This window comes from Syngnathus acus, chromosome 24 (assembly GCF_901709675.1).
Source record: "Syngnathus acus chromosome 24, fSynAcu1.2, whole genome shotgun sequence".
Taxonomy (NCBI): domain Eukaryota; kingdom Metazoa; phylum Chordata; class Actinopteri; order Syngnathiformes; family Syngnathidae; genus Syngnathus; species Syngnathus acus.
In genome coordinates, this window is record NC_051108.1 from 3,088,635 (window position 1) to 3,116,339 (window position 27,705).

General features: G+C 43.0%; 3 protein-coding genes across 4 annotated transcripts; 1 reads left to right on the forward strand and 2 right to left on the reverse strand.

Moving 5' to 3' along the window:
* Positions 1-1,698: 1,698 nt before the first annotated feature.
* slc10a1 (solute carrier family 10 member 1) lies at positions 1,699-4,877 on the forward strand. The gene is made up of 8 exons (XM_037245442.1): positions 1,699-1,725; positions 2,376-2,592; positions 2,656-2,742; positions 2,836-2,948; positions 3,314-3,518; positions 3,597-3,775; positions 3,983-4,182; positions 4,358-4,877. Exons 2-8 carry the CDS (start codon positions 2,425-2,427, stop codon positions 4,417-4,419), a joined length of 1,014 nt encoding a protein of 337 aa, XP_037101337.1. The 5' UTR covers positions 1,699-1,725; positions 2,376-2,424; the 3' UTR covers positions 4,420-4,877.
* srsf5b (serine and arginine rich splicing factor 5b) lies at positions 4,692-8,430 on the reverse strand. 2 transcript variants are annotated; one of them, XM_037245440.1, is made up of 9 exons: positions 8,314-8,430; positions 7,929-8,070; positions 7,580-7,650; positions 7,230-7,355; positions 7,083-7,155; positions 5,840-5,913; positions 5,652-5,759; positions 5,226-5,510; positions 4,692-5,189 (listed from the first exon to the last, which is right to left on the reverse strand). In XM_037245440.1, the coding sequence occupies exons 2-9, from the start codon at positions 8,052-8,054 to the stop codon at positions 4,988-4,990; spliced, it is 1,065 nt and encodes a 354-aa protein (XP_037101335.1). In that variant the 5' UTR covers positions 8,055-8,070; positions 8,314-8,430; the 3' UTR covers positions 4,692-4,987. The 2 variants fall into 2 exon arrangements, with proteins under 2 accessions (XP_037101335.1, XP_037101334.1); XM_037245439.1 differs by having other exon boundaries at positions 4,692-5,510.
* Positions 8,431-8,705: 275 nt separating this feature from the next.
* susd6 (sushi domain containing 6) lies at positions 8,706-27,064 on the reverse strand. Its single transcript, XM_037245438.1, has 7 exons — positions 26,789-27,064; positions 22,105-22,284; positions 12,836-13,030; positions 12,351-12,545; positions 12,131-12,269; positions 10,656-11,107; positions 8,706-10,581 (listed from the first exon to the last, which is right to left on the reverse strand). Exons 2-7 carry the CDS (start codon positions 22,241-22,243, stop codon positions 10,556-10,558), a joined length of 1,146 nt encoding a protein of 381 aa, XP_037101333.1. The 5' UTR covers positions 22,244-22,284; positions 26,789-27,064; the 3' UTR covers positions 8,706-10,555.
* Positions 27,065-27,705: the final 641 nt, after the last annotated feature.

A 27,705-nucleotide genomic window follows, 5' to 3' on the forward strand; every position in this document is an offset into this window, starting at 1 on the left:
CAATGAAGAAAAGCTTCCACTCATCCTGTGTGTTAACCTCTCATACTGTATTTAACATAGTTGTGTCCCGTAGCAGCAGAGGCAAACAAGGTCACTCCTATTTACTCGAAAGGGTCACAACACAATGGGGCCATGCTTTTGCTGCGTGGTCGTCAGCAATCACATTTACATGGTGAATATGATCACGAGCCTTCACTCTGATCACAAACAAACCTCGCCACACCCTCGTCGCTAATCTCTACCCCCTTGGCCTTTGCGGGTTTCTGGAGACAATTCAAATCCCACGAGGTCACGACCTGCAGGTTGGCTGGTCAAGAGTGTGCATTGATTAGTCGTGTCTGGAGCTGCAGAGAGAAAATAAAAAAACTCAGGCATGTGATGCAGGGAACTGTAATTATAGCACTCAAGAGGCTGATCAGTTCACCACCCCTCCCCCCATGTCTTTACAGGGATTGTGGCCTGTTTATCCACCATGCCCTCCTTTGGCCCCCTACCATGCACTAACTGGAAAACACAGAGAGGACCTATGCCTTGACCATGATGTGTGATGGATGAAAGGATGGATGGTTCAGTAACTAGCTAGCTAGATACTATACAGGTATATTGCATGCAGTGTACACTTTCTCCCCTCAGAAACGCATTTCAGCATCATAAGTGCTTCATTTTGCTCTGCAGGAGATTTTACAGGCAGAGCATGAAAGTCATCAGCAACCTTGGCACTAATATTGGACTAACAGTCTGTCGAGCGTGGCCATCGCATGCAGCGTTTGTTCTTGGCACTGGTTACTGTGGTGTGCTGCTAACCAATGACTCATAAACAGCATCATGGTCATCGGACTCAATTAAAGCTGTGAAAAGAAAATCTCATTTGTATTTGTTTTCATGCTAATTGCATGCTGTCGTTTCATGTCATTATATAAGAATTGTGTAGTTTAATGTAAATGCATGACCAATACGTTAGATCTTTTGCAGTATGGTCCAAAAGTAGCGTTTTTGTTTGGAAATAACAGGGTGGGTCAGTCACCGCCTACATACCAAGAAAACTACTGTACTCACGCTTACTGCCTAAATGTTTTTTTGTTCCACTTTCTTTTCCAACACTGTTAAAAATAGTACAAATCATTCATGATTTATAACTGAAATATTTGTTTTAATTATATAGCAGAAGCGTAAATGCGGATCAACAGAATTCTTCTGATTTGCGTGGCAGGAGTTCAAGCTAGTGGGAGGTCAGACTGACACAAATTATATATTTTTTCCTCTCAACGATTTAAAACATGTTCCAGGTTTCTCAATAAAAGCTCACTGACATTCTCTGGTGATAATACACCAAGAATAAATAACTTACAGCGCAGTAATAATATAATAATTGCTTCTCTCTATTGTACATTAAAATAAAAAAGCTAAAAACAAGAGAAAACAGCACCACCAAGTGGTTAATTGTTGTACCTGCACATTTATAGTGGAATATTTATTTGAATTAAGATACACAAACCCATTTATGTGAGACAGATCTGCTAAACAATAGTGCCCAAATGAGTTTTTGTTACCCCAGCTATGCTGAGCTCTGTTGCAGGCCTCGCCCTGTGCAAGAAACATGCACTAGATGGCACCTGTGCACGACCATAAAGTGCACCAGTGAGAGTGAGAAGCATAAAAGTCAGTGTCGATGGAAGAAGATTAGTCTTGGGGAGCGGAGGAGAAGAGGTGCACATGCTTTGAGAGGTAAACAACACAAGCGTGTAAGAATCTGTCTGTGTGTTTTTTTCAGAGAGGTCCACATGGGACTTTTCGATCACTTTACACAGAGTGACCTCTTGGAGAAGGTGTGTAATTGTCACCTTCACAATAATTCACATGTGATGGAGAGAAACACTTGAGGATTTTCTTACCGTCAAAAGTGTTTCTTCTCTTTTTAAAGGTGATAGACAGTGCAGGAGTTTGCCTGCAGGGAGGATGTGATTGTCAGTGAAGATTTTTGTTTTTTCTCTGTTATTAAGTGCAAAGATCCAAAAACAATATGTTTGGCTTTCATGAAAGAAGAAACACTGACAATTATTCAATATGTTGGTTACTCAAAATGTCGATTTGAATTTATATGCACTTTATTTGTAAGTAAATCATCATTCTACTTAGCAAAATATTTTCAAAGTAATGAACTGCGCACAATGAATATTAGGATAAAGGTCCGCCGCGTGTGTACTATGAACTGATGGCCACTGATTACTACTCTCAAGCAAAGCACCTCTTATCAATAAAACTGTGACCTTTCTGCCTGTTGCAGAAAAGCATTTCTTAACTTTAAAAAAGTACTCTGTGAGATTGTTCTAAGATTTTAAACAATAATGTCTGTTTCTTTGTATCGTCTGTCTTAGTTCATTGCGCACAAATCACATCGCGGGCTGGTTGTGGGATTCCGATCCAATGCAAACTACCATGGACGCCTTCAACATGACATCCATAAACAGCACTGTCCTTTTTAAGCCCTTTTTGTCGCCCGTGGTGGACAAAACTATTAACGTGCTCATGGTGATTGTCTTATTCATCACCATGATCTCACTGGGATGCACCATGGAGGTGTCCAAGATCAAGGTGACTCCAGCAGCTCTTTCACTTGATTCTGACAATTGACTATTAATCACATTCTCATCCCAGGGTCACATCGTGAAACCTAAAGGGGTTGTAATTGCAGTCCTGGCCCAGTATTGCGTCATGCCACTTACAGCATTTTGCTTAGCCAAGGTTGGTTTGATGGTCACATAATACCTAAACGCTAATGATGAGATAATAATTAACTCAGACAAAGGAGATGTTTACCATGATTGCTGCTTCCAGGGCTTCCACCTAGCTAACATGGCGGCTGTGGTGGTCTTGATTTGTGGGTGCTGCCCAGGAGGAACCCTTTCCAACATCTTGGCGTTGGCTATAAATGGAGATATGAACCTAAGGTATACAGCACACACATGCATAGTTGATTATTGTATTTCACTAAACAGTTCAACAACCTTAATGATGCACATTAGAGTTGACTGACCCGCATGGTCATAAAACGCTGATACTGTAATATTTATCACAACGTGGGAAAGCAAAGCCTTGTCGGCCATTCACCCCGATGGGGTCCTCCTTTATCAAGAAAAAAGGTGTGTCCTGTGTTCTTCAGTGCATTCCTGCTGTTGTGGATCTTGTCCACAACTGGGAATTATTGTGTGAAGGTGATAAATTAAAGAGGAGATGTTATATGCGCTCCCACAAGTTTTTTTTTTTTTTTTACAGTGTATTTTGAAGGTTTGAAGTTACATGTTCCTCTCCACAGCATTGTGATGACGTCCTGTTCCACCTTGCTGGCTCTGGGCATGATGCCGCTCCTACTCTACCTTTACTGTCAGGGGTTTGGCGACCTGCAGAACGCCATTCCCTACGTTGACATCACCGTGTCGCTGGCCATGATCCTCGTGCCCTGTGGCATTGGTATCTTCATCAACCACTATAGGCCGCAATACTCCAAGATCATCACCAAGGTCTGTTGTATCACAAAGACTAGATAGTACAAAAATATGTACGACTCAATCAACAGCAAAAATTATATCTACTCTCAGATAGGTCTGACCATCATGTCCATCTCCTCCGTGGCGATTGCCGTGGTGGCCACCGTAGCGATCCGCAGCGCCATCCTAGTGGTGATGTCTCCTCCCCTTTTGGCCACTGGCGCCGTCATGCCATTCATCGGGTTCACCTTCGGCTACGTCATTTCGTCCATCTTCAGACTCAGCCAAGCGTGAGTGAGATAAAAAAAAGCTTGTTCCTGAATTGGGGCATTAGGTGGAGGAAATTATGAACGGTTCCAATTTAATAACTTGAACAGGGGTGTGTAGACTTTTTATATTCACCTCAGTTACAAATATATATTCGCCACCATTTTCTGCTGAGCACCACCCTTAAGTGCTCATGACTTATGAATGTATTCTCCTGAACGACTGCCTAGGGAGAGGAGGACTGTCGCCATGGAAACAGGCTGCCAGAACATTCAGCTATGCGCAACCATTCTGAAGCTGGCCTTTCCACCGGAAGTGATTGGCCCGCTCTTCCTCTTCCCGATGGTGTACATATCCTTCCAGTTGTTGGAGGCCATTGCGCTTATCATCATCTACAGATGCCACCAGAGGCTCAAGAAAAAAGGCAAAGGTAAGGAACAGCCATTTGGGTTTTTTTTCCTTATAGGAAATTAGAGACATTTGCGTTGGCTTCATACAGTACAATGGAGGCTATCAGCATGTTAAATAAAACTAAATTGCAACTTAATAGGGCAGAAATTAGTAGAAAAATTCATAATTGGGTCTGTGCACTGTTTGACCAACAGATGCATATCAGCCTGCCATGACTGATGCCGGACTGAAAGCATTTTCAGAAGGGACGGTATGACAGCCGGGCCAGATTTCCCTTATGTTGGACTTGAAACATTCATGTTCGGACTTCCGTGTTGACTGCTTTGCAATAAATTTTCACCATTACTACTTACAGTTGCCGTTCAGTGATGATGTTGGAAGTGTGAAAGGTTGTCTGCATCTAAGCTTCACCTCCCAGCGACACTGAACAGGATAATGGTACACTGTAGTGGCTGGATATTCACAATGACAAAGGGAGAGTGTGTAACACTGTTAAAACTGCTTTAATAAGTACGGCATTTCCCCACATACATTTTCCCTATTTTTATTGAAAACAAGACCCTCATATACAAAAGGCATCATGAATTCAAGCATCCAAAAACCAATAGTGACTCACCAGAGAGGGCAGGAGAACAGGGTGACTCAAGAGGAAGAACATAAATGGCAAGAGACCTTGTTTACTTATCAAAAACAACTAACAATCACTTTGAAGAAAGAAAAAAAAAAAAAAAAGCATACCTTTCTACCCAAGCTTGATATTTTCTTAAACAGTGTTGAGCTTTAACAAACCTTGAACGGAGTCTCCCAAGACAATAGGGGGTGAGTTAAGGCTGGCTTTCGGTGGAAGGGGAAAGAGAGTGTGAACGAGAGCCATGGCCTTTATCATGAGAAGGAGAAGGAGGAAGAGGGTTAGCAGAGAGGGAATGTTTGTTTGGATCGATTGACTTGGAGTTAGTGGGGGATGCATTGCTGGTTGGGGAGCCGCTACGGGAGCGACTGCTGCGTTTGGCCGGGCTGCCGGAGCGCCTGGGGCTGCCGGAGCGCCTGGGACTGCCGGAGCGCCTGGGACTGCCGGAGCGCCTGGGACTGCCGGAGCGCCTGGGACTGCCGGAGCGCCTGGGACTGCCGGAGCGCCCGGGACTGCCGGAGCGCCTCGGACTGCCGGAGCGCCTCGGACTGCCGGAGCGCCTCGGACTGCCGGAGCGCCCGGGACTGCCGGAGCGCCTGGGACTACCGGAGCGCCTGGGACTGCCAGACCGCCTGGGACTGCCTGATGAAGAGCGACCACGGGACCGGGATCGTGAGTGGGAGCGAGATGAACTCCTGGAGCGGGAACGGCTTTTGGACCTTTAGAAGGCAACAACAGTGAAGAATAACTTTCGTAAGAAGGTAGTCATTTAAGATTGACACGCACGTAATCGAGATAGCAGGCAGGTACATTAAAATAAAAGAGAGAACAATAAATGTAAATTCTCAAGGAAAGGTCACCTCTTCTGGGCTGCCTCAATGAGCTTTATTTTTCTCCCATTGAACTCCTTTCCAGACAGCTTCTCAAGAGCATTTTTCAGGTCGCTGTAAGAGGCAAACTCAACCACCCTGGAAAGATAAAGACAAGACGTTTCCTGGGTCAGTTCACAGTCATACACTTTAAACACGAGAAAATGACTGCAACGCACCCTTCGTTGAGTTTCGGTCGATGTGCATCTGCAAAAGTGACCTCTCCTGCTTGCCTCATGAAATCTTTCAGGTCCTACACAAGCAAACGGCGGTTAATGCTGGAAGAGACTCAGGACAGTCGGTCAATCGAATTGTCAAAAGAAGAGATGGATTATAACTACCGAGGCTACACGAGGGGGCCAGGAACCTCAAACCTCTCAATCGGCCGTGTCTTCAACACGACCGCGTTTAGGACCCAAACACAACCATGTAAAATTTAGGCTCAGCCAATTCGCTGCAGTTTTGAGATTCTTGGGCCGCACTCGAATTCAAACTACAAAGAGATGAACACCATCTGCATGAATTAAAATGCAGTGGCGCCACTTGGGCAGAATTTGGCGCAACGAGCCCCGTTTATTTTGAGGGCTCGACACCGGGACCCGCCCCTGCCTCGGCACCCCGCGTCAGCAAAGAGAGTGAACAGGGTGGAAGAGAGGAAACTACTACCTGAGAGCGAACCCCTTTGGGGTAACAGCAGATTATATCCACAGGCACCGGGGAGGCATTTGCACGCGCGCTCTCTCTCTCTCGCGATGTGTGGGACCACCAGAGTGGGGAGGGGAGGTGGGGATATCGATCGATTGATCGATCGACTGAAGCCCCCTCAATTTAACGAACCATCGATCAACTCGGCCTTCGACTCGCGCTCTCTCCTCTGCTTTCTCTCTGTCAACTCTCTGTTTTCTCTCCCACTGCCTGGCGCCCCCTGCCTTGGACAGTGGGCGTTGAAAGTGAGTGAAGGGGCCACCAGCGCTTCCCCTCGAGTGAGGAGCGAGCAGGCTTCAACTAGTAGGAGTAGGACAGACTGGCTGACAGCACAGGCTCAACCCAGACAGAAGGACCCAGAAGGGGTTAACTCCACCATAAGCGAGTTCTTCCACATGACACAACAGTCAGGCTGGCAAATAAAGGGGTGAAGAATTGGTTAAAATTGGAACAAAGGAACAGATTACTTGTGCTTTGTTTTTTGCTGTGTCTTAATTTTTATTATATAAGAAAAATAGAATATAAAAACGTGATGCAATCGTATTAGCATAATTTAGGCAAAACTACAATATTTTGACTAGAAATTCTACATTTACAGGAATTATTAAAGAGGCCTAAAGATGTTCTCACAGCATTTTTCGGTGTACAAGATACTCGCTTCGAATGAATTAAAAAAAAAGAAAAAAAAAGAAAAAGAAATAAAGTGGCAATACTGACCTGCCAGCTGACACGGGAGGACAAGTTCTCCACAATCAGACGATTCTCAGTACGCATCGGAGGCGGGTTGCGACTGAAACAATGAGACGTCATGAAAATGGCCATACAACGTTCCTAGATTTATGAAGAAGTAAGAATATGTGATACCTCCGATTGTTCTGTTCGCCTCGATCATAACGATCTGGGAAGCGGCCTCCGCCACCGCCGCCGCCACCGCCTCCTCTACCTCCTCTGCCGGGGTGTTGACGTCCACGAGCAATCTCGATGGTCACTCTGATATCACAGACAATAAAAAAAATTGAGCTTTACAGCATATTGAACGTGTCAAACGTCAAGGGTCCCATCCTGCCTGGGGTTAAAATGTTGGGTTAAACAATTGTTTCCAGATAGGTTATATTAAATCAACCAAACCAAAACCACAGATAGGCCATATATAGCCCATGAGCCGAGATTTCCAAACCTTGCATTAAATTGGCCACAGCAAATAAACTACTCACCTTTCATTACACAGTTCTTTGCCATCAAGATCATACACCGCATCTTCAGCATCTCTGGGATCCTCAAATTCCTGCATTAAATAAAGTACAGAACAAGAATTATTCTATACAGGTCTGGTCTGATATAATTCCTTTTTTTTTGTACCTTCGTACATTTTAGAACCCCCCCCCCTAAAAATAACGTTTATTTAAGTAGTTGTACTTCTACTTGACCACCGTTATTTATTTTATTCAAATAATTCCAATCTCAGTACACTTCGAGTGTGAGCATTGACGTATCCACTAATAAGCAATTAAATGTAGTTTTTAAAATAAAGCATCCTTTGAATAAATCTTATATCTTACTCACCACAAAGCCAAAACCTCTTTTGAGATCGATGTCTCGGATGCGTCCGTACCCTTTGAAGAATCTCTCCACATCTTTCTCCCTGGCTGAGGGGTTTAGTCGGCCGATGAATATGCGAGATCCACTCATCTTGAAAGCTGCGGCTCTAAATGTGAACAAACAAACATAATTCGCAAAGATATAATAGTAATACAAGTTAATGTTCTGGCGCTGTTCTCAGTTCTCGTCATTCCGCACGCAAGCTAGCGCGGCCTAGCTAGCATCGAAAAATAAACCAAGAATACAGAGATAGCTAGTCACGTATGTGATGAGCTGTGCGTGTCGTTTTAACCATTAACCACGAATCCTCGAGTTTAATAATGATAATAGTAATATTAATCATAAATACCTTGAGCGTTTGAGGGGATGTTCGGATCGTCAAGAGAGCAGTCAAAGACTAAACAAAATGGAACCCGTGCATGCGCCTTTCTTTTCCGCCCATGTGACACCGAATGCGGAGGCCGGAAAAGGCCGGAAAAGGCCGGAAAAAGCCGAAGTCCGGAGATCGGCAATGTTTTTTTTTTTTTTAATCGTAGTTATTTCACATTCGTACCACCAGGGGTCCTTCCCATACAATCCATGATTAAGACAGGAAACTGCATTGTACAAGTATTTTAGCACAATAGTTTGACCCATTGATAATTTCTATTTATTATTTTGACACTACATGGCCAATATAACTAAGTGACAGTTAATCAACATTCTAGCTGGCTTACATAAACTTGAATAAAGGACACATCATTCACATTCAAAAGAAAGCTTTATTTAGAAAGTTATATACACACTGTAAAATTAAATTAAACTTTATACAAATATTAAATTAATATTCTCACACCCACTGCCATGTACAGGGGAAGATCAGAAGCTGAAAGCATTCAAACCAAGAATGAAAGTGTACTGTAAGAGACACTGTACAACAGTGCCTCTCAACACAATGTAAATTGCTTTTGTTTTTTTGTTTTTTCAACTTTAACCCCATAATTGTTTACGCCAGGTAGCGAAGAGAAGCAATTACGAAACACAGAGGCGCATAAAAATCATCAGTGTCATCATCACAGTAGCTGGAAAACAAGGGAAGGACCAAAAAGGATGGACGTTAATTTTTGACGACAAAATAAACAGTGATGAATAAAGACAATTGTATGCATAGAATAGAAAAAAATCAAAGTAAGGCCTTTGGGAAAACAGAAAATGTTGCAATAGTGAAAAAGCAATCGCCAAAGTGGATGCTTAAGATGATACATGGGGGGGGGGAAAAAAGTACAGGTCTAAGGCAACATTCTGTTAGCAATAATAATGAAAAGCCAAGAAAGTTCAGATAACTCACATCGGGTTTGATATTTTTTTGGGAGGGGTGTGGGGGTCATGCTGTGTTCATGATGGACAGCTCAACCACAAAAAACATCTAATGACATTAAGATTTTTAAATATGCTCTTGACTTTAGGATTTTATGCGCTGGGGCCAGGGTATACAAAAGATAATTATTCCACTTTTTATTTCACTGCAACCAGCTGCAGTTATGTCAGTAATGCACAAATGTGGTATTTTCTTTTCAGTGTGATGGCGGGTGACAAGCCGGTCGGCATAAATATCGATTCATAATACAATGGGGCTCATTGCTGTACTATTGGAGCGTTTTTGATGTTTTCATGAAACGTTGGTGAAGTATCACGAAATATTGCCTCTAATCTGAGGAGCGGGCGCTCAATAAATGGCTGGCGGATTTGATTGAAAGGAAATACACAGACGCACACAGTCAGACTCGTCAAAGCAGAACAAACCGAGCGGCACGTCAAACAATAAATACGGAAGAAACATTTTGTCCGAGCGAGTTGTAAATTTAGATGTAATCGTGACCCAATTAGCTCTTAGATAAACCAGGATCTCCGCGCTTCTCGGAACCAAGACAACAATCAATCCTACTTATGCCTCAGAAGAGGAAAGAAAGCTCTTCCAGGTTTCTCGAAGCAGGTGCTTTCAACTCATCCATATGCTGGATGTTGCCTGGATACAGAGACGGCTAGCGAGAGAGATACATACAGAAGAGGCTTCATGCTTAATTCAGAGTTGGGCCACAGCGGCAGTGACAGCCGTCACTAAAAACAACATGCAGCATTCACAAAGAGGGCCGCAACACCCCAACCGCAACTCTTCAAGTACGTACAGCGGGAAGACAATTCGGAATACTATAGGGCCAGGAGCTTCACGTTTCCTGTTTTGAATCCATTGATCGCTATATCAGACGGAGAGCCTCTGTCAACTATAATATAGAGGAGGAGGGTGTAGCCCATAGCCTTGACTAAGTATTTGAATTGTATACAAAGGCTGGAAAGGATTTTTCTTTTTTGCTAATGAGGTGGCGCCGCTTTGTCTCGAGTTGGCTCCTCTGGCGTTCCATCACTGCTTGTGGTGCAGGATGTACTGGTTGATGGCTTTGTTGTGCATTGGTAGCAGAAGCGGTTGCACGGGGTTAGTCCTGTCTCTGCTGACGTGAGGGGTGTTTGAGGACGTGGGGGTTGACAGACACACTCGGTCCTGGTCAGCAGAGAGAGAGAGAGACGGGAGATCGCTGCTAGCACGCTGGCAGGATTCATGCTTCCTTCAGCAAGGGAATATCTGCAGGGAGACAGGACATGGGATTCAGAAAAAATTGTCTAAGTGTATTGTATTTTTATTCCGATTGTATTTACCATCAGAAAAGTCATCCGCAGAGGTGACAGAGAGCAGACTGTGCTGGTCGCTGCTCTCAGAGTCTCTCCGAAGAGGTAGAGGGGCTGCACACGCACCCCCAGGGTGCTCTCGAGCCCACGATGACGATGAAGAAGAGGAAGGAGCCTGATGAACAAGCACCGTCTCGGCGTGATGGTGGGCGGGGAATGAGGAAGAAGAGGTGGATGGCAAACACAAGTCTAAGTCTCTGTGGTGGTGGCATTCGCTGGGATCTTGGCCTCCTGTGGCCCCTTGGGGGAGACCCTCAGATAGAACGATAGGGACTCTGGACTCCGGAGGAGCTGGAGGAGGTGGAGCAGGAGGAGGAGGGCCTGACCCATTTCCATACACAGCTTCTTCATATGAGGGCAGTGCCACCTGAACTCCCTCAACCATGATGGAACCAGGTTGGCCTGAGATTCCTTGCTCCCTCCTGACGGCCAGACAGACATAGCGAGTGAAACAAGCGGAAAGGCAGGCCAGACATGGCGTCACAAAAGCAGGGTCAGGTGGAAAGGTACTGTGCAGTCACGTGTGTTGCATACCACAGAAGTGGGTGGAGGCCATTAGCCTTGCCTGAACAATCCCTTTATGTTGCACGTGGCTCAAACTAAAGTAGCTTTCAATCATTAAAGTCACAGATGGAAACAAAAACGATGCTAACTTTCTCTGGTATTTCCAGATTGCAAAACAAGTAGGCAGATTTTCACATATTTTTCAACAAATACAGATCTGCTTTGTCTCCGTGTGGTGAAATGGAGGCTCTTTACGAGAACCAATATCAAAGTGCGGTCGGTGCAGCACTAAAGCGTTCGAGGAGAGAACACGTCAATTAAAAAAAAAAAAAGTTCGAACCTCTTAAAAGATATAACAAGAGCGAGTCGCAGAGCCACGGTAAGATACGGATCAAAATGGATGGGCAATGTGACCCCGAATGAGGATGACACTTTATTTAGCAGTTTTATTGTAGCAATCGGTTGGATGAAGACAGCTTTACTGGCAACGGATTTGCAGTCGGCTCCATTATGGCAAGCAGCTCAAGGAGTCAGACCCAATGTTTTGAAAGAAGTGTACCGTATTTTCCGCACTATAAAGGCGCACCTAAAAACCTCCAATTTTCTCAAAAGCCGACAGTGCGCCTTATAATCAGGTGCGCCTTATATATGGACCACTACTGAGCCACTACAGCAGGTGTGTCCAAAGTCCGTCCCGCGGGCCAAATGTATATATCTTATATATGGACAAAGTTTTAAAATGGGCCATTCATTGAAGGTGCGCCTTATAATCCGGTGCGCCTTATATATGGACAAAATTTTAAAATGGGCCATTCATTGAAGGTGCGCCTTATAATCCGGCGCGCCTTATAGTGCGGAAAATACGGCAATATGCCGAGGTCAAGACATTTTACAATAATAAGATTTTTTTTTACGATTGGTATGACAATGATTTTTCTTACCTGCTGTGATGGAACGACTTGAGTTTAGGTTGCACAAGCACAAACAGCACGACTAAAAGCAAGATGAGCGCCACTGAGCTAGCAGTGGACGCCACGATAGACAGCGCTGGTATGCCGAGTGGAGAGCTGGGCTCCTTGTCTGTGGGATGAACCAGGATTGAGCTGGAATGTCGCACAAATACTAGTTGGCTAAAATCAAAATTGTGTCTGGGTGACAAACCTTGGGTGAGTCGGCAGCTGATCTGCATGGGACTATCCCATTCTCCGTTCTCGCAGGTGAGAAACTTGTAGTCGGCTTTCAGAGCGTAGCCCTCGTCGCAGAAGTACTCGATGACGGTTTTGTGGGTGAGCCGGTGGCAGCCGGGCGGGTGGCAACGGTAGCCGCCATTTTCCGGTTCATTGGGAGGCAAACACACTGGAGACACAGCGGAGAGTCATTTTCATAATCAGAAACAAAATATAACTAGAGTCTGGGTGAAATTATGATTTAATGATCTCGCTCTTTGGCAACTATCTAGGTCAAGACACTTTTCAAACTCCGCCCTTCTTAGGATCAACTCTATTCCGTTTTATTGAGTTGTTATCATTGTTACATTAATGGCTTTACTACACATGGGTGAAGGCAGATAGGCTTTGACCTGAACCTGGTCCATGGTTCAAAAAGATTTGTTTTCCATGAAACCCAAGCAGTCCTGACCCACTCACCATTGCTTTTAATGCAGCGTGGGGGTTGACTGAACCACGATCCGGAACTGTCACAAATAATGCTGGTAGGTCCATCTGCAATGTATCCAGGCTCACAGCCATAGGTCAAAACAGCGCCCGCTGGAAAGGAGTCCCTGTTAGCCTCGGTCAGGTTCAGCAGGTCTCCGTGCTGCACGGCGGGTGGCTGCGCACAACCTACACCAAAACAGAAACATGTCAGGAATTGGAATTAGATGACTGCTGCAGAGACAATAAAAATAAATACAAGATTTTTCGGTATGCTAGTCATCCTTCAACTGCAATATGTGGAATACTTCATTTTTCTGAACGTCATTTGACGCCACAAAGGAGAGCGAGGCACCGTATCAAAATGGCAGGAGTGGTGGAGACGACCCCGCTTAGTACTATCGCGACCTCAAGCACCTTAAGTGGATTCAAAACAGGATGTGAATAGTTTCGCTTTATTCATTAAACTATTTGCTGAACTGTAGACTGAGATATAATCTTGGGGACTGTGAGGACAAGCCCAAAAAAAAAAAAAAAAAACCCACATTTGGAACTGTGAATGTCCTGCTCGGTCGAGCAGGTCCGACTTGATATCCAAGCACTTATGTAAACGAGAGGTTTTACTTTCATTTCTACTCAAACCGTTCGACGTGTGCGACTAAGTTCCACGCATACCAAGATGCATTGCGAAGAGTCTAAGATTTCCGGGAGGGGAATAAACAAGCTGAATATCCCAAGAAAACATATTTATAAAAGATAAAAACACCTCAACGCGAGTTCTTTTCTTGAATCAACACAACCATTGCGAGAAACTATTTTCCCAGAACAACTCATCCTATTTCCTGCAATCTCCGAGGAAAAATTGGACTCTAGACTGTCGGGGCAAAATTGTAAACAAACACATTAAACCAAGTGTTTATTTCCTGAATCCGTCTAGGGACTCATTTGGAGGTTCTTTGTGTACTAAAAACAAAGCCAAGTAGACCAAAACAAGTGGATATCATTTGCGTACACGTGTTGTGCACACCAATCATCGTAGACAAACATGTTATGAGCCTTGAACATAACTTGATAACTTAAAGAACATGTTGTGAGTCATAAAGTGTTCTCATTCAAGTCCTCGCTACTCGTTGTGTAACTGGAGGCTGTAATGATTAAACGCCGAGCGAGAGAGAGAAGACGAGAGGGTGCTAATGGGATGAGGGAAGGTGATGAATTGGTGACCTCGAGCTGTGAGTCTGCAGGGGACGCAAAAGACTCTTTTCTTCCAAACAAAACATAATCACAACAATGTCCATTCTATATGTACCGTAAATCTCGGACTATAAGTCGCTACTTTTGTCTCAGATTTTGAACCCTGATCACAACAATGTCCATTCTATATGAACCGTAAATTTCGGACGATTAGCCGCTACTTTTTTCTCAAATTTTGAACCCTGAATCACAATTTTTAGCTGGTGCGGCTTATAGTCCGATGCGGGTTTATAGTCCAGAAATTACGGTAAATGTGCTGATAAAAACAAAGGAATGTTAATTATTGCTATCAACAGAACTTTTTTTTTTTTTTTTAACTAGCCGATTATTACTAAATTTTCTGTCCTGCGTTATAGGACAACAATGCTAACTCCCCAGGGCTAAAAGTCAGGCACACAGATCATTTCGCCGAGGTTAGTGGGTGCAGTCGAAACGAACCCTGAAGCCAGGAAAATGTGAATCCGTTGTGGTCCTTATAAGAAACCCAGTCAGCCAAGCTTCCTTTCTCATGCCAGGAAAAGCTTGTGCTGTTCATACAGAAGCTCTAGGGAGCAAATGTCATTATAGCGCTGGGCAATTTAGCCCAAGAGACCACATCAGATGAATTCATAAAAATGAATACACTTCAAGTGAATTTTAACGCTACAGTGCAGATGGCTATTTCCTGCATTCGGTGTGTAAAAATAAGTGTTAATGTTTTTGTTTCTTTTTCTAAATAACTATCAACCCCTCATAGCATTTAAAAAATGTCTGGTGCAGCTTGTGAACTAACAAGCAGAAGAAGTTAAAGCTATAAGAGCACTGTTTTGAACATGCACACTGCCCGGAGGAAGTTGCGCCCATAATTAACGCAAAGGGGGGAGGGCTGGATATGTTGAAAAAGAGAGAGCGAGAGAGCGAGAGAAAGAGAGAGACTTGGGGGTGGAGTCTGTTTATGACCGGGAGAACAAGGAAGTAACCGCAGAAATCCAGTTGTGTTAAGAAACATGCTCGTGGACATTCTCTTTCATCCAGGTCATTTGTTTCTCAGGGTATTGAATCAATCGAAACCGAACTGTTTTGAAAAACGTTTCGACTCCCACCTGAGAAGGCTTACATTCTTACAACAAGGCTTGGTTCGGACTGGCCTGTGTCAACAAAAGGCAAATTGGTTGAACTATTGAAGCAATACTATCTTGGTTTAGTTCCAGTATCGGTCTTTTTCTTTTATGGAAAAGACAGATGGGAAAAAAAAAACACTCAGCAATACCAGTTCACCCCACCCTGGTTTGTTCCAATGAAGAAGAGAATGAGTCACTGTTAAAACACAAAATGTTCTCTCACAAGTCTGATGTCAGCTTGATGAACAAGAGAACGTATTGGAGGGGAATACAAATACCGTATTTTCCGGACTATAAGGCGTACCGGACTATAAGGCGCACCTTCAATGAATGGCCCATTTTAAAACTTTGTCCTTATATAATCCATAGACTCGCTCAAACATGGCGAATAAAAATTCTTGAATCTTGAATAAGGCGCACCGGACTATAAGGCGCACCATTTCAGATTTTGAATCCAAATCAAATCATTCTCCATTTTATCTTTTTGATTTCAACTTCAGACGCAACAAATGACTTCATAATCACAAAATAATGATCCATAGTCTTTTTGATTCATGATTCATAGTCTTCAGCGGGCCACTTATGATTGATTTCATGACACAATGCTTCGGGGCCAGTTTAAATTTAGGAATTTGGTTCATATATAAGGCGCACCGGACTATAAGGCGCACTGTCGGCTTTTGAGACAATTGTAGGTTTTTAGGTGCGCCTTATAGTCCGGAAAATACGGTAAAATAAAAAAAGAAAAATGGCAGAACTACTGAATAAACACAGTAGATGTGTTGTTTCCATTTGTGGCCGTTTTTGTGGCCGTGACAAATTCATGACAAATCCACTTGCGACACTGTCATGTCCTGCCCCTTGGTGAGCAACAAGAACTGAAAACATGTAAACACACCAAGAACACTCGATCCCTAGGCCTAACATCCTTCTCCGGGGCATTATAGGGGGACATACAGGGTGGGTTGGGGGGTGTTAAAATCCCCCGATTTATTCTGAAGTGCCCGCCTGGCTGTGAATAACTCCCTTTCCCCATCTGTTACCAATGGCACCAGCCTACATAGCGCTGGAGGGGGGTTAGATTGGGGAAAACACCATTGGGGAGGGGAGGAGGGGGGGGTTCAAACGGTCTTTCCCTCAAGGCAAATTAAAATTCTAATTATCCTCTATTACAAGCTGTGAGCGCTCTAAAGCAGATCAGATACTGATGACTTTTGCAACCAGCTGTTTGGATGCTCTCCTGAACAATAGGCCCGAAATTCGTGTGTGTGTGTTGTGAATAGGGGGAATTTATGTGTGGGTTGGATTAAGATTAAAACCCTAAAGGATGATGATGATGCTCTCTTTGGCCTTGTAAATATGTTTTTTGTTGTTGCTCTACAGAGCTGCTGTTTTCCATGAAATTTGTTGTTTTAGATGTTTTTTTTTCCACTTCCAGGTTTGCCAGTTAGCCAAAATGTTGTAATCAATACACATATAAATTAAAATAAATAAAAGAAGAAATTAAATAAAAAAAATACGAAGAAAAGGCCTTAATTTGTCATATAAAATATTAAATACCGATAAAGCCCTCTCTATTTAAAAAGGCAAAAACAAACAATAAGAGCAGCATTTTATGTGGCAACTATACATGAATAATAAATTACAATGTCACAATAACTATCTGTTATTTATTCTTTCTTCGCTGTTGTAATGAAACTCACACTTTGACTTCCAACTGGTCAAATATATGTAATATTGGACAACTAATATTTAGCTAAGCATTAAGAGACACTTCATGTTTACCCTGATAATGGATGAATAGACAAAACACAACTGCACCACAAGGGGGGGGGGGAGTGGAAAAAAGATAAAACCGTTTGAACTGAACCACAAAGATCTAAAACCAGCCCTCGAAAAACATCAGAAACTCTTAAACAGCTGTGGTTTTCAAAAAATAAATCTGTCCTTGTAAGGGGACTCAAGTGCAAACATTACACATCCACCCAGGGAGAAGGAAACATCCCCCACCTCACCCATCCGCCCCTGCGGTGTTGCAATGTATTGAGGCGAGCCACGTGTGCTGCTGCGATTGCATCCCATTGTTCTTCAGGGTTCCTCCCTGAAGAACAACAGACACTTTTTGCATTTGAAGGCGTCCGATATGCATGCGAGTCCAAAGCGGTTGAGGGCACTATTGTGTGGGCCCCCCCCCCCCTAAAAAAAAAAACTCCAACACACTGACCTGAAGAACAGATGGGATAAAGGCAAACAGTGAGTCTCTTCTATCATCCTCAACACTGAGGACAGCTGGGAGGCAGAATTCCTTCCTCTCAGCTTACAGGGGGGGGGAACAAAAGAGTGATGGGGACCCCCCCCCCTTTCCTTTGCACATGTGTTGAGCACACTCTCCATTTGCCCCTCCCAGACTGTCAGTGTGACAACTGTGAGCTGATCATATTTCAGAAGGCAAACCCCTGCCAGCCTGCAAAAGGGTTGAGGACATTTGCCGAAGGTGAAAGGCAGCACGATTAATCGAGTCTGGCACCTTCCCATCCGAGTCAAATAACCTCTGCAAACCTTCAGAATGGTTTTTTTTTTTAAAAATGCGTCCAATACAGTGACCAAAATCAATAGTGCTATTAAACGGAGGAGTCAGTGTGAAGCTGTTAATTTCCCTTCAATTTACAGAGTAATAATAAACAGCACATAAATATGCTGCTCCAACTGGGGAGAGACCATTTACAAAAAAAAAAAAACGGCTGCACCCCACATCTGCATTGTCTTTGCTTTTGTTTGATTGAAAAAACAAAAACATAAATGTGCCTTTCACTGCTGTCACTACACATAAAAAATTCAAGTTAACTGAGAAAGCGCCACACGATGAGGCATGGGAGCCGACAGCTCAAAAACTAAACAGGAAGTAATAGAGACAGGAAATAGACGTGATGTTTGTGAGATATTCTATAAGGGCATTTCGAGGAAGAACTAGCCACCGTTGATAATGTCAGAAAAACAAGTCGCCAGTTACATTTAACTCGTTCGCTGCTATAGACGTCAAAGTTCTATTTTTAACCGAGCTGGCGGTGAATGAGTTTCCGCAGTCTACGCGAAAACCACCAAAGAAGCAGCAGCAATACTGACGATGTTTGCGAAGGGGTGAGTTGAGTAAAACCGAAGGGCACGGCGCCTTGTCACATGACAGCAATCGAGAAAAATGCAGCAAGATAGTGCATGTACTTCCCCTCAGCTCATAATCAATCCGTCAGAAGAGCGACTCGCTTTGTTTCCCTTATGCACTCACTATGCTTCGCTGGAAGAGTGTGCACGTTTTTATGATAAAAGCGTCCAACAATGCTGATGCTAGACGGAAACTAAAATAGAATCGATCCATAATGTTGTAAAGAGAAGTGCGGTCGATTAGGGCTTAGCCAGGCGAATTTCGGGACACCTAGCACTTCGAAGCGACTGTACTTTGGAACGCATTGTGCATAGTTTTATCATCTGTAAGTTTCGGGGTCATTAAGTACTTAAGTAGAGGAGAATAAAAATCAAGATTGAGACGACCTACAAGCAGCAGAAGAAGTCAGCTGGATGCGTCATTAGAGTTGCCCAAGGCCTTGCGGAATGGAAATGTCTAAAGCAGTCGGTGTCAGGGTTGTGAATCTTGATGACTTGTTTCAACGAGTTATGTTGACATACAGTGTGATCCAACTCCATACTTTTTGCTTTTTTTACCAGGTCTGTGAAGAAGAACTCTTTTAAAATGGAAGATGAACGACCGTATTTTCCGGACTATAAGGCACACTTAAAAACCTAAAATTGTCTCAAAAGCCAGCCTTATAGTCCGGTGCGCCTTATATACGGACCAAATTCCTAAATTTAAACTGGCCTGAAGCATTGCGTCATGAAATCTATCATAATTGGCCTGCTGAAGACTATGAATCATGAATCAAAAAGACTACGGATCATTATTTTGTGATTATAAAGTAATTTTGTTGCGTCTGAAGTTGGAATAAAAAAGATAGAATGGAGAATGATTTGATTTGGATTAAAAATCTGACATGATGCATTAATGGTGCGCCTTATAGTCCGGTGCGCCTTATATAAGGACAAAGTTTTAAAATGGGCCATTCATTGAAGGTGCGCCTTATAGTCCGGTGCGCCTTATAGTCCGGAAAATACGGTACATCTTCAATAGTGTATAGAAAAATAACAAGAAGAAAATTATATAGTGGAGACTATGACGAACGAGAAATGTATTTCAGAGTCAAGTCTGGGAGAAAAAAAAAAGGCCAAATGCAGGCAAGAAGACAAGAGAAGAGACTGGGGGATATATATATAGCAGCTCATTAGTCAGGGATGACTTCTACTCAGCAGGCTGATCCCTTAGATGACGCCCATTGGAAATTATTATGACTGCCTGGTGCTTCGACCGCACATCTTTCACCGGGAAACAATTTAGTAACTAGCGCTGCATAACCGCCACTGGCTTACTTTATATATAAACAGTCATATGATCAAAACTTGTGCCCCTAAAAATCTTTTGTTTATCGTCGCAGCAACATCTCCCAACTGTTCAAAGTGAAAATAATGTGATGTTTCGCCTTGCTGCTCAATTTGCTTCCATGGAGCATTTTGTTGTCCGGCGAGGTGGTTTAATGTTCCCTTTAGGGCTAGATTGGATTGGAAAGCTGTTAAATGACACACATGGGGGGGGGGCTGAAGGATTCAACCCCAAATGGTCCCCTGGTCTCACCTGGATAATGATTGAAATGAAAACGCTGAGAGATATCTTGGGGGCAAGGGCAACGCTGTGTTGGTAATTGCAGGCTGGTGATCGAGTGGAGCTACAGCTTGCAGTGGTTTGGCCTGTGGCTTCCAACACCCCCCTCAAAGCCCTCTTTGTTCTCCAGTTTCAGAGCGGGGTGGGGTGGGGGGGTCGTCGTCGACATACTGCCTTGGCCTGCATGCCTACAAACCGCCAGGATAACAGGACTTCGGGGATTAATCCTCTGCAGTTAATTGTGCAGGAGCTATTGTCCCCAGGCTTCAGTGTTTGTTAAAAAAAAATACCCAAGCGGATTTTTTTTTTCTTCTCCAGATGTATATTTGACCTTTTATAGCATTTTTAGCTCTAGCCCAAGGACAGCCATTTCCTGTTCTCACATGTAAATATTAGCAACACAGCGGGGTCTGTTTGTGGGAGACTTATGTGGGTTTTGGTGTTTAGTTGATCTACTTAACTGGACCCATAAAAACACGATGTGAGCCTCCTGACACACAATGCTGTTACAGCAGAAAACAAGATCATGTGAATAAAACCCAGCTGAGTCTTTAGTCTTGAAGATCTGACTCACCGTCTACGGCAAAGACTATCATTAGTCGGACGGCTCGGCAACTTCGGCTGCAGAACTTTTGCATTTTCAGGCCCCAAAATGCTGTTGACAAATATAATTCACGATAAACTGATGCAACTTGAAGCAAGACTGCATGTTCTACTCCAAAAGTGTCTCCTTTCTGCAAAACGGAAGACTTTCGTTTCCATTTCGATTCCAGCCGCATGCTGGCATTTGTATGAGACTGGAAAAAGCTCGCCGGCAGTGATGGGATTTTATATTCATGAAAATGTCCAGTGCAATTCCCGCCCGTCCCTGAAATCTGTCACCTGAGTGAATTATGTATATTTCATTACAAACATCTAGCTAGCTTATGTTCATTTGGAGGCTTTTTACTTTTTACGCCACGATGAGGTTGCTTGTTATTATTGCACATCGAATGAATCAAGGTGGACATTGTTATTAAAGCAATTGAAAAATTGCACATCATAAAACTAAATGCAAGGCTTAAAAATATGTCAGGGGCGAGCAAAAAGCTGAGCAGACACACACACACGTGATCCACGGATTTAAAGCTACATTTAGCCCGGACTAGCTTTGGCAGTGTATTGGACCCTGAACGTGAGCGTCAGAAAAATCACGTGTTACATAAGAGAGCCGCTCCACAATGCCACCTCCCTCTTTTCCTATTGTGTTGCACACACACACCTATTCACACAAACACATAGATTTATTCAAGGAATTCAGGAAAACCTATTAACACTTTGCAGCAACGGGCAGACAAACATTAACCACCCTATTTAAATGAACACATCCATAGTCGGCGCCCTGAACCCGGCAGCAAGGACATCTGGCACATTTCACGAGCCTGCCTTTGTGTGTGTGTGCGAGGGTGCTTGCAGATGGCGTGTGCTTGTGTGTGTGTAGGAGGGACATCAGAGCGCTGAAGTGAACGCCTGCGATGTCAACAATGTCGTATTTTATCATACGAGTGTGGAGTCCTTGATCAAACCAACTTAGGTTGTATTTTTTTTTTTTGTCCTATTGAGGTATGAAATCGAACCTGGATTGGTGCAGGCGAAAATCCAACGCTTGCATGAATTGTCACATCTGATTATAAACATATGACTGGCTCTCCATTTCACCGACTGGCTGATGGGACTGTTATGATTCATTAAGGCACTGGTGTCAAACTCAAGGCCCGGGGGCCCAGATACGGCCCGCCACATCATTTTACGTGGCCGGCGAAGACAAATTGTGCATCAAATTCGTGTGTCATTACTAGAATTGCAAATTGTCTTCACTTTTAATATCTTTTTTTTTTTTTTTAATATTTGACCAGTTTTTACTCGTCTGATTTGAAAACGAGTTTGTTTTGTAGCTTTTACTGTATATAATATGAGGCGCTCATACATTTATTTGAGTTGACAGTCATAATGGCCATCCGAAAGAAGCTATGACTACAATGCGGCCCGCGGAAAAAACGAGTTTGACACCCCTGCATTAAGGTGATGAACTGCTGAGTGACCCAAGGGTGAAAGGTCAGTGGAACCCGGTTAAATTTGCAATTTTGTTTTTGTGTGTGTCTTACCTGATGCGTGGCCATAGGGGAGCACGGTGAAGAGGAGGAGAAGTGTGAGGAAGGCCAGTCTGGAGGATAGAGAGGAGGAGGAGGAGGAGGAGAGGGAGGATGGGGCTCTCGTATGTAACGCTACCATTCCATTGCACATCTTTTCCTCCAACAACCGGCAAGAGTCCGCTACGGCTTAACCTGTTCCATGAACACAGAGAGAGAAAGAAAAAAAAACAGTCAGGGTTTATTATCCACGTTCAGGATCAGATTATGTAACGATGGGGGGGATGGAGAACGATATTCAGATTAGAAACCGTAGCGAAACTGAAAATTGCCGCTAATTGATTACTGCATGACTCGAGTTCCGGAGGCTTTGAGTCCGAAACATTGGCAGCACAAAAAAACTCCCGTAGTCGACCTTCTGTCCGAACTCTTGGCTTTCAACCAAGATCGAAATAAACTAACGGTTAATGCTCCGGTAGCGATGACGCAACAGGAAAACAAATCCCAGCTGGCAATGACCAAGCAGCATTACAGACACGTGAAAGGTAGGCGGGACGATTAATTGACGCCAGCGTGTTTATTTTGGGACGAGCACCTGCTTATTGAGATGGGTGGTGCGGCATGTGACGGTAATGGCGACGAGGAATGCAACATGACATGATGGGTGTGGCGTTTTATTCAACCATAATCATGCAATACTTTAAGGTGTCAAACTCAAGGTGCAGGGGCCAGACTCGGCCCACCACATCGTTCTATGCGGCCCGCGGAGCGAAATCACGTGTGCTGATTTTGTGCTTCTTGCTAAAATACTCAAACTGCAAATTGTCTTTGCTTTTAATGACACTGAGCGAGGATTTTCAAATCTCACTTTTAAAATAAATGTACCGTAATTTTCCGACTATAAGTCGCGTTTTTTTTCATAGTTTGGGTGGGGGGGGCGACTTATACTCAGGAGCGATTTATATACATATATATGTTTTTTTTTTCACTTTTATGGGCATTTTATGGCTGGTGCGACTTATACTCCGGTGCGATTTATAGTCCGAAAATTGCGGTAAATAAAAAATTATATTTCGAAACTAATCATGAAAATTGGGCTAATTATAAATAAAGTTTGCAATCGAATCAAATCTCAGCCCTCTGAATTGTAATCAAATTGAATTATGAGGAAGCTTTCCCACCCTGATGATCCAACTGGTCTTTATTACATCGTTGAGACTGCTGCAGACTACTCTAAATCTTGCCACGGTTGCTACTGAGAGATTGTGAAGAGGGAGCAGTATTTGTTATCTATGTGGAACTTCCAGACAGAGAGAGAGTGAGTGAAGGGGGGGGGGGGGTACACATGGCTGCTGAGCTAATGGCAACCGTAATGGCAAGGTTACAATTTGAGGGCAGCGGATATGATTGCAGATCTGCTGTACGGCCACTTGACAGATGACCCAGAGCTGCTTTGATGGCGATACTGTCAACACGTGACTTCAAGCACGACATCAGGCTCCAAATAACAGTAGTAGGAGTTGCTGACGCTAATCCGGTGTCACTAGCCTCTTCAAAACACCCTTAAGGGGCTGTCTTTTTATTATTATTCAATGTCTACGTGTGAAAATGCACACAGGGCACATTAATACCATGTTGTGTGAAAAACACAAAGACAGTAAGACTCTGATCTGGGTCTGATTCGGAGACATTGAGGTTGAGATCAACTGTAAAGAAAAGTACAGTAATCCCTCGTTTATCGCGGATAATTGGTTCCAAAAACCACCTGCGATAAGTGAAATCCGCAAAGTACGGTCACCAATAAGAAGTACTTGGCAGGCTAACGAGTTAGCGGAAAGACTAACCCTAACCCTAACGTGAAAACGGACTTCTAAAGGAATGTAAATGAACATTTGGAGCAATACTACATTGTCCTAAAGGTTAGACACGTTTCGTCAATTAAGAAGTTTTATTTTGACTTTGAAATGCTTTTTTAATTTGGTAAAAAATCCACGATGTAGTGAAGTGGCGATAAACGAAACGCGAAGTAGCGACGGATCACTGTAATTCCAATATTAAGGACAATCTAAAGTCAAACGGAGAAAAAAAATATAAGCTTTTCAAGATTCTGCTGGGAAGGCATTTCTAATGAAAGCTTGCGCTCTTGGGGAGGTCATCGTAATATTGAGCGGCCTCGATGTTTGCAAAGTGAAAAGTTAAGCATGTCAATTAATTTCGCACATTCAGATAAGTCATGAACTACACGATGAGGTATCGAATGCAAAAGTGAAGAAATGATAGATTCTAAAAAGACTTGTGACAGCCCTTGTTTGAGCCAGCATATGTTTGCTGACAGTGCACGAAGAAATGTGCAAAAAAAAAAAACTCCCACTTGCCACTTTATTTAAATTGTGTTTTCATGCAGGTTCACGCAGGGTGGCATCTATAACTAAAGCATTGGGGGGGGGGTTACCACGAGAAATATGCAGCGCTGTGTCGTTTTGGAAGCAGGATTTGAGCATATGATTAAAGTGCTTGAGCTGCATTTTAATATCCTCTCTACATCCCATCTCAGCATGTTGGAGGATGCTAACCACAAACGTGCTAAACCAAAAACGTGTCCGGTAAATCAACGGTCTAATCTGTTCACACGCCACGTGCAATTACGTCACCGTAATGATTATCGGGCATGGTGGGAGTATATCGATAACACCTCACTTCATCCTGTTTGCTGCCGATGCTATCGCTAAAGTTGTTGCGCCATTGTGCATCGCAGAATAGCAAGACGACTACTTACAGCGACACTAAATATAATGAGAAAAATGGAAAGTAACCATTTGAAATCCCAATACGAGTCAATCATCAACCATTTAGTATGTATACAATAAAGGTCAAAGAACTGTGTAAACAAACACCTCAAACGACCAGATCGATATAAATACACATTTGTTTAGTGCATTTAGGCTCTTCTAATCAATGATGTAAATTGTTGAAACTATAAAACAGTTGTTTATTTAGTTTAACAATTTATTTGTTGCAGGATATTGCCAGTGTCTCTTCCATGTGATGTTGACGTCTGACGTGTTTCTATTACCGTTCTTATGACTAAATTAATGGTCGAACAGTAACAAATAATGGTGTAAGATGTTAAACTAGACAACTGTCCACTTCAGACACCAGTCTGACAAGCACCCATCCAGCAGGCTGTTACCGCAGCCTTTCAGCTGCCTGCAGCTCCGTGAATGCAAGCGGTCCAAGGAAAGCAGCAGCACAGGCATGGACAGAAAGCAGTCATTGTGCCAAAGAAACAGCCGAGAGGATATTTCCACCCGATAGGCCCCAACGCTACCGCACTTGGTAGAGGCCTGTGGATGGAACGCAAAGATGAAACTTTGCATGGCACAGACTCGTCACTCTTTGTGATTGGTATGAAGTGAACCAATGCAAACGTTGCATAAAAAGCAAAAAAGTAGAGTATTATTATCCAATGCTGACAAGTATGAAAAAAGAAAGGCTGAGGCCAGACAAAAAAAAAAAACTTTTGATCAAAGTCTGGGCGCAAAGGTGTCAAAACACCACAGTGCAATATTATGTAAAATCCATTATGATGTCTATGTATGTATGTGTGTGTGTGTGTGTGTGTGTGTATTTATATATACACATTTTAGCTATGCCAAATTCGGAATTAGAATTAAATCCAATCTTTATTGTACTCGTTCACATTTCGAAAACAAATGCGACTTCTGATGTGACGCACATTCGCACAAAACAGTCCGACAAAATGACGTCACACGGTATTTACGTTAGTTTTTTCCCCCCCGGAAATAAACTTGGTGCTGCGTTTAATTACTGAAATAAACTTTAATTACTCATTTCAGAATGCGGACTGGAAAGACTGGGGGGAGTTAAAATATTTATAAACTTTCCACTTTGATAAATGTTAAAATGCCACTTATAAGTTGGGCCGACAGTTTGATCCAAGACCAAGCTGCAGACCAACCATCATTGTGTTCAACCTTAGGTTCCACTATGCCAGAAAAAAATAACCTTTGGCACAATCTGAAGAACATTTCATCATACCCAAAGTCGCCCTTAAGTTTGTTGCGTTCTTCTCCTTTTTCCTTTGCTTTGTCATGATTACATTAGAACCAGACAGGCAGTAATCACTTCCATCCTCGAGTACGGTAAGTGCGTGACGTTTTTGTCCTTTCCAGCAAAGAGGAAACGGACTCACACTGTATTCATGGAACAAAAGGACAGTGGTGTTAGGGGGAACACATGAGCAACCCCACCAATGTCAACACCAGAAATGATCACTTCCAATTCGCAGAAGACGTCCAGCCGCCTTCGCAGCAGTCAGTCAGTCAGTCACACGCTCGGACACGTGCAAATGTACTGCGAGATATTTAAACAAAGAACGTGATGGGTTGCCGAGAAAACACGCACACGCACACGCACGTATGTATGAACATGAACACACGCTCAAAGCAGAAAACAATAAAAAAAAGAAAAAGCTATCAATAATAAAATCTGTGGATTAATGACAGCATTGTTGTATCGCTGTTTTGGTCTCGTTTAATTAACAGTACTGTAGTAGCAACTTTAGAAATACTAGATTTTATTTTATTCTTATAAAAAAAAAAAAAAAAAAAAACGGGACCAAATGCAGCTCTCGTAATGGCCTTTCCCTGCTTGGTATGTAAAATAAAAAACGACTTACCGACAATAGGTAACCAGCGACGAGCGCTCCTCCTTTATTCACATTCGACGCATTTAACCGTAGTGTAAGCGAACACACACGACGCAGTAAGGTGACGGGAAAAATGATGAAATGGTGTCGTGTCCGTCGTTGTATTTCCCCCGCGACGAGCTGTTGTTTCCTTGTCCTCGGCTCGGATCGGGTCGCCAGTTCTTTATTTTAGGTGAGCGGAAACACTCGCAGTGTGAGAACCCGACCAGCTGCCTCGCTCTCGCGCGGTTTCCATGGCTACTCCGTGAAAAGGGCGTGTCCTAATCTGTCAAGTCATCCTTCAAAATTAAAGCGAGACCCTTCAGCGTAAGAGCATATAGAGACAAAGAAAAATGAGCGAAACACACAAAGGGATGACAATTTTAAATAATGCCAATGTATTAATGTATGAACAGCTTTTGTTTTTGTAAATTATTGTATGTACTGTTCTTTTTTACGGCAATTACACTCGTTTTTGGGGTAATTTGGGATTTATTATAATCCTATTTCAATGCACTGCTATCGTGTCAGTGCCCTAAAGATGTCCAGACTAAAGAAAGACATTTTTAGACATTTATTATAGATATTCCAGACAATGCTGCTCTCTAGCGGCTACCAAGAATACTCAACAAAAAGTAGCGAGTGTTTATTTTAGAGCTACGATTTTTTTTAAAAGAACCCAAAAAAATAATGATTAAAAAAAAAAGGAGGGGTTATTTTAGTTTACGTTGAAACGAATACAAATTAAGTGTAGAAAATATTATTTCTGACTGGTTTCATATTTCCGGGTGCGTACCACTGTCACCTAGATTAAACAACACAAACGTTGATTCCCTTGTAAAAATTTAGGTTCCAAAATAAGACGTTTCTTCAAGTCGTGTTGATGAAAATAAAGTAAACCCTTCCAA

Coding starts and splice junctions, on each gene's coding strand:
- slc10a1 (XM_037245442.1), top strand. CDS start 2,425: ATGCAAACTACCATGGACGCCTTCAACATGACATCCATAAACAGCACT. Junction 2,743..2,835: donor CAGCATTTTGCTTAGCCAAG/GTTGGTTTGATG, acceptor TGCTGCTTCCAG/GGCTTCCACCTAGCTAACAT. Junction 2,949..3,313: donor AATGGAGATATGAACCTAAG/GTATACAGCACA, acceptor TCCTCTCCACAG/CATTGTGATGACGTCCTGTT.
- susd6 (XM_037245438.1), bottom strand. CDS start 22,243: ATGTGCAATGGAATGGTAGCGTTACATACGAGAGCCCCATCCTCCCTC. Junction 13,031..22,104: donor CCCCTATGGCCACGCATCAG/GTAAGACACACA, acceptor GTTTTGGTGTAG/GTTGTGCGCAGCCACCCGCC. Junction 12,546..12,835: donor ACGCTGCATTAAAAGCAATG/GTGAGTGGGTCA, acceptor CTGTGTCTCCAG/TGTGTTTGCCTCCCAATGAA.
- srsf5b (XM_037245439.1), bottom strand. CDS start 8,054: ATGAGTGGATCTCGCATATTCATCGGCCGACTAAACCCCTCAGCCAGG. Junction 7,651..7,928: donor AAAGAGGTTTTGGCTTTGTG/GTGAGTAAGATA, acceptor TATTTAATGCAG/GAATTTGAGGATCCCAGAGA. Junction 5,914..7,082: donor CCTCCCGTGTCAGCTGGCAG/GTCAGTATTGCC, acceptor TTGCTTGTGTAG/GACCTGAAAGATTTCATGAG.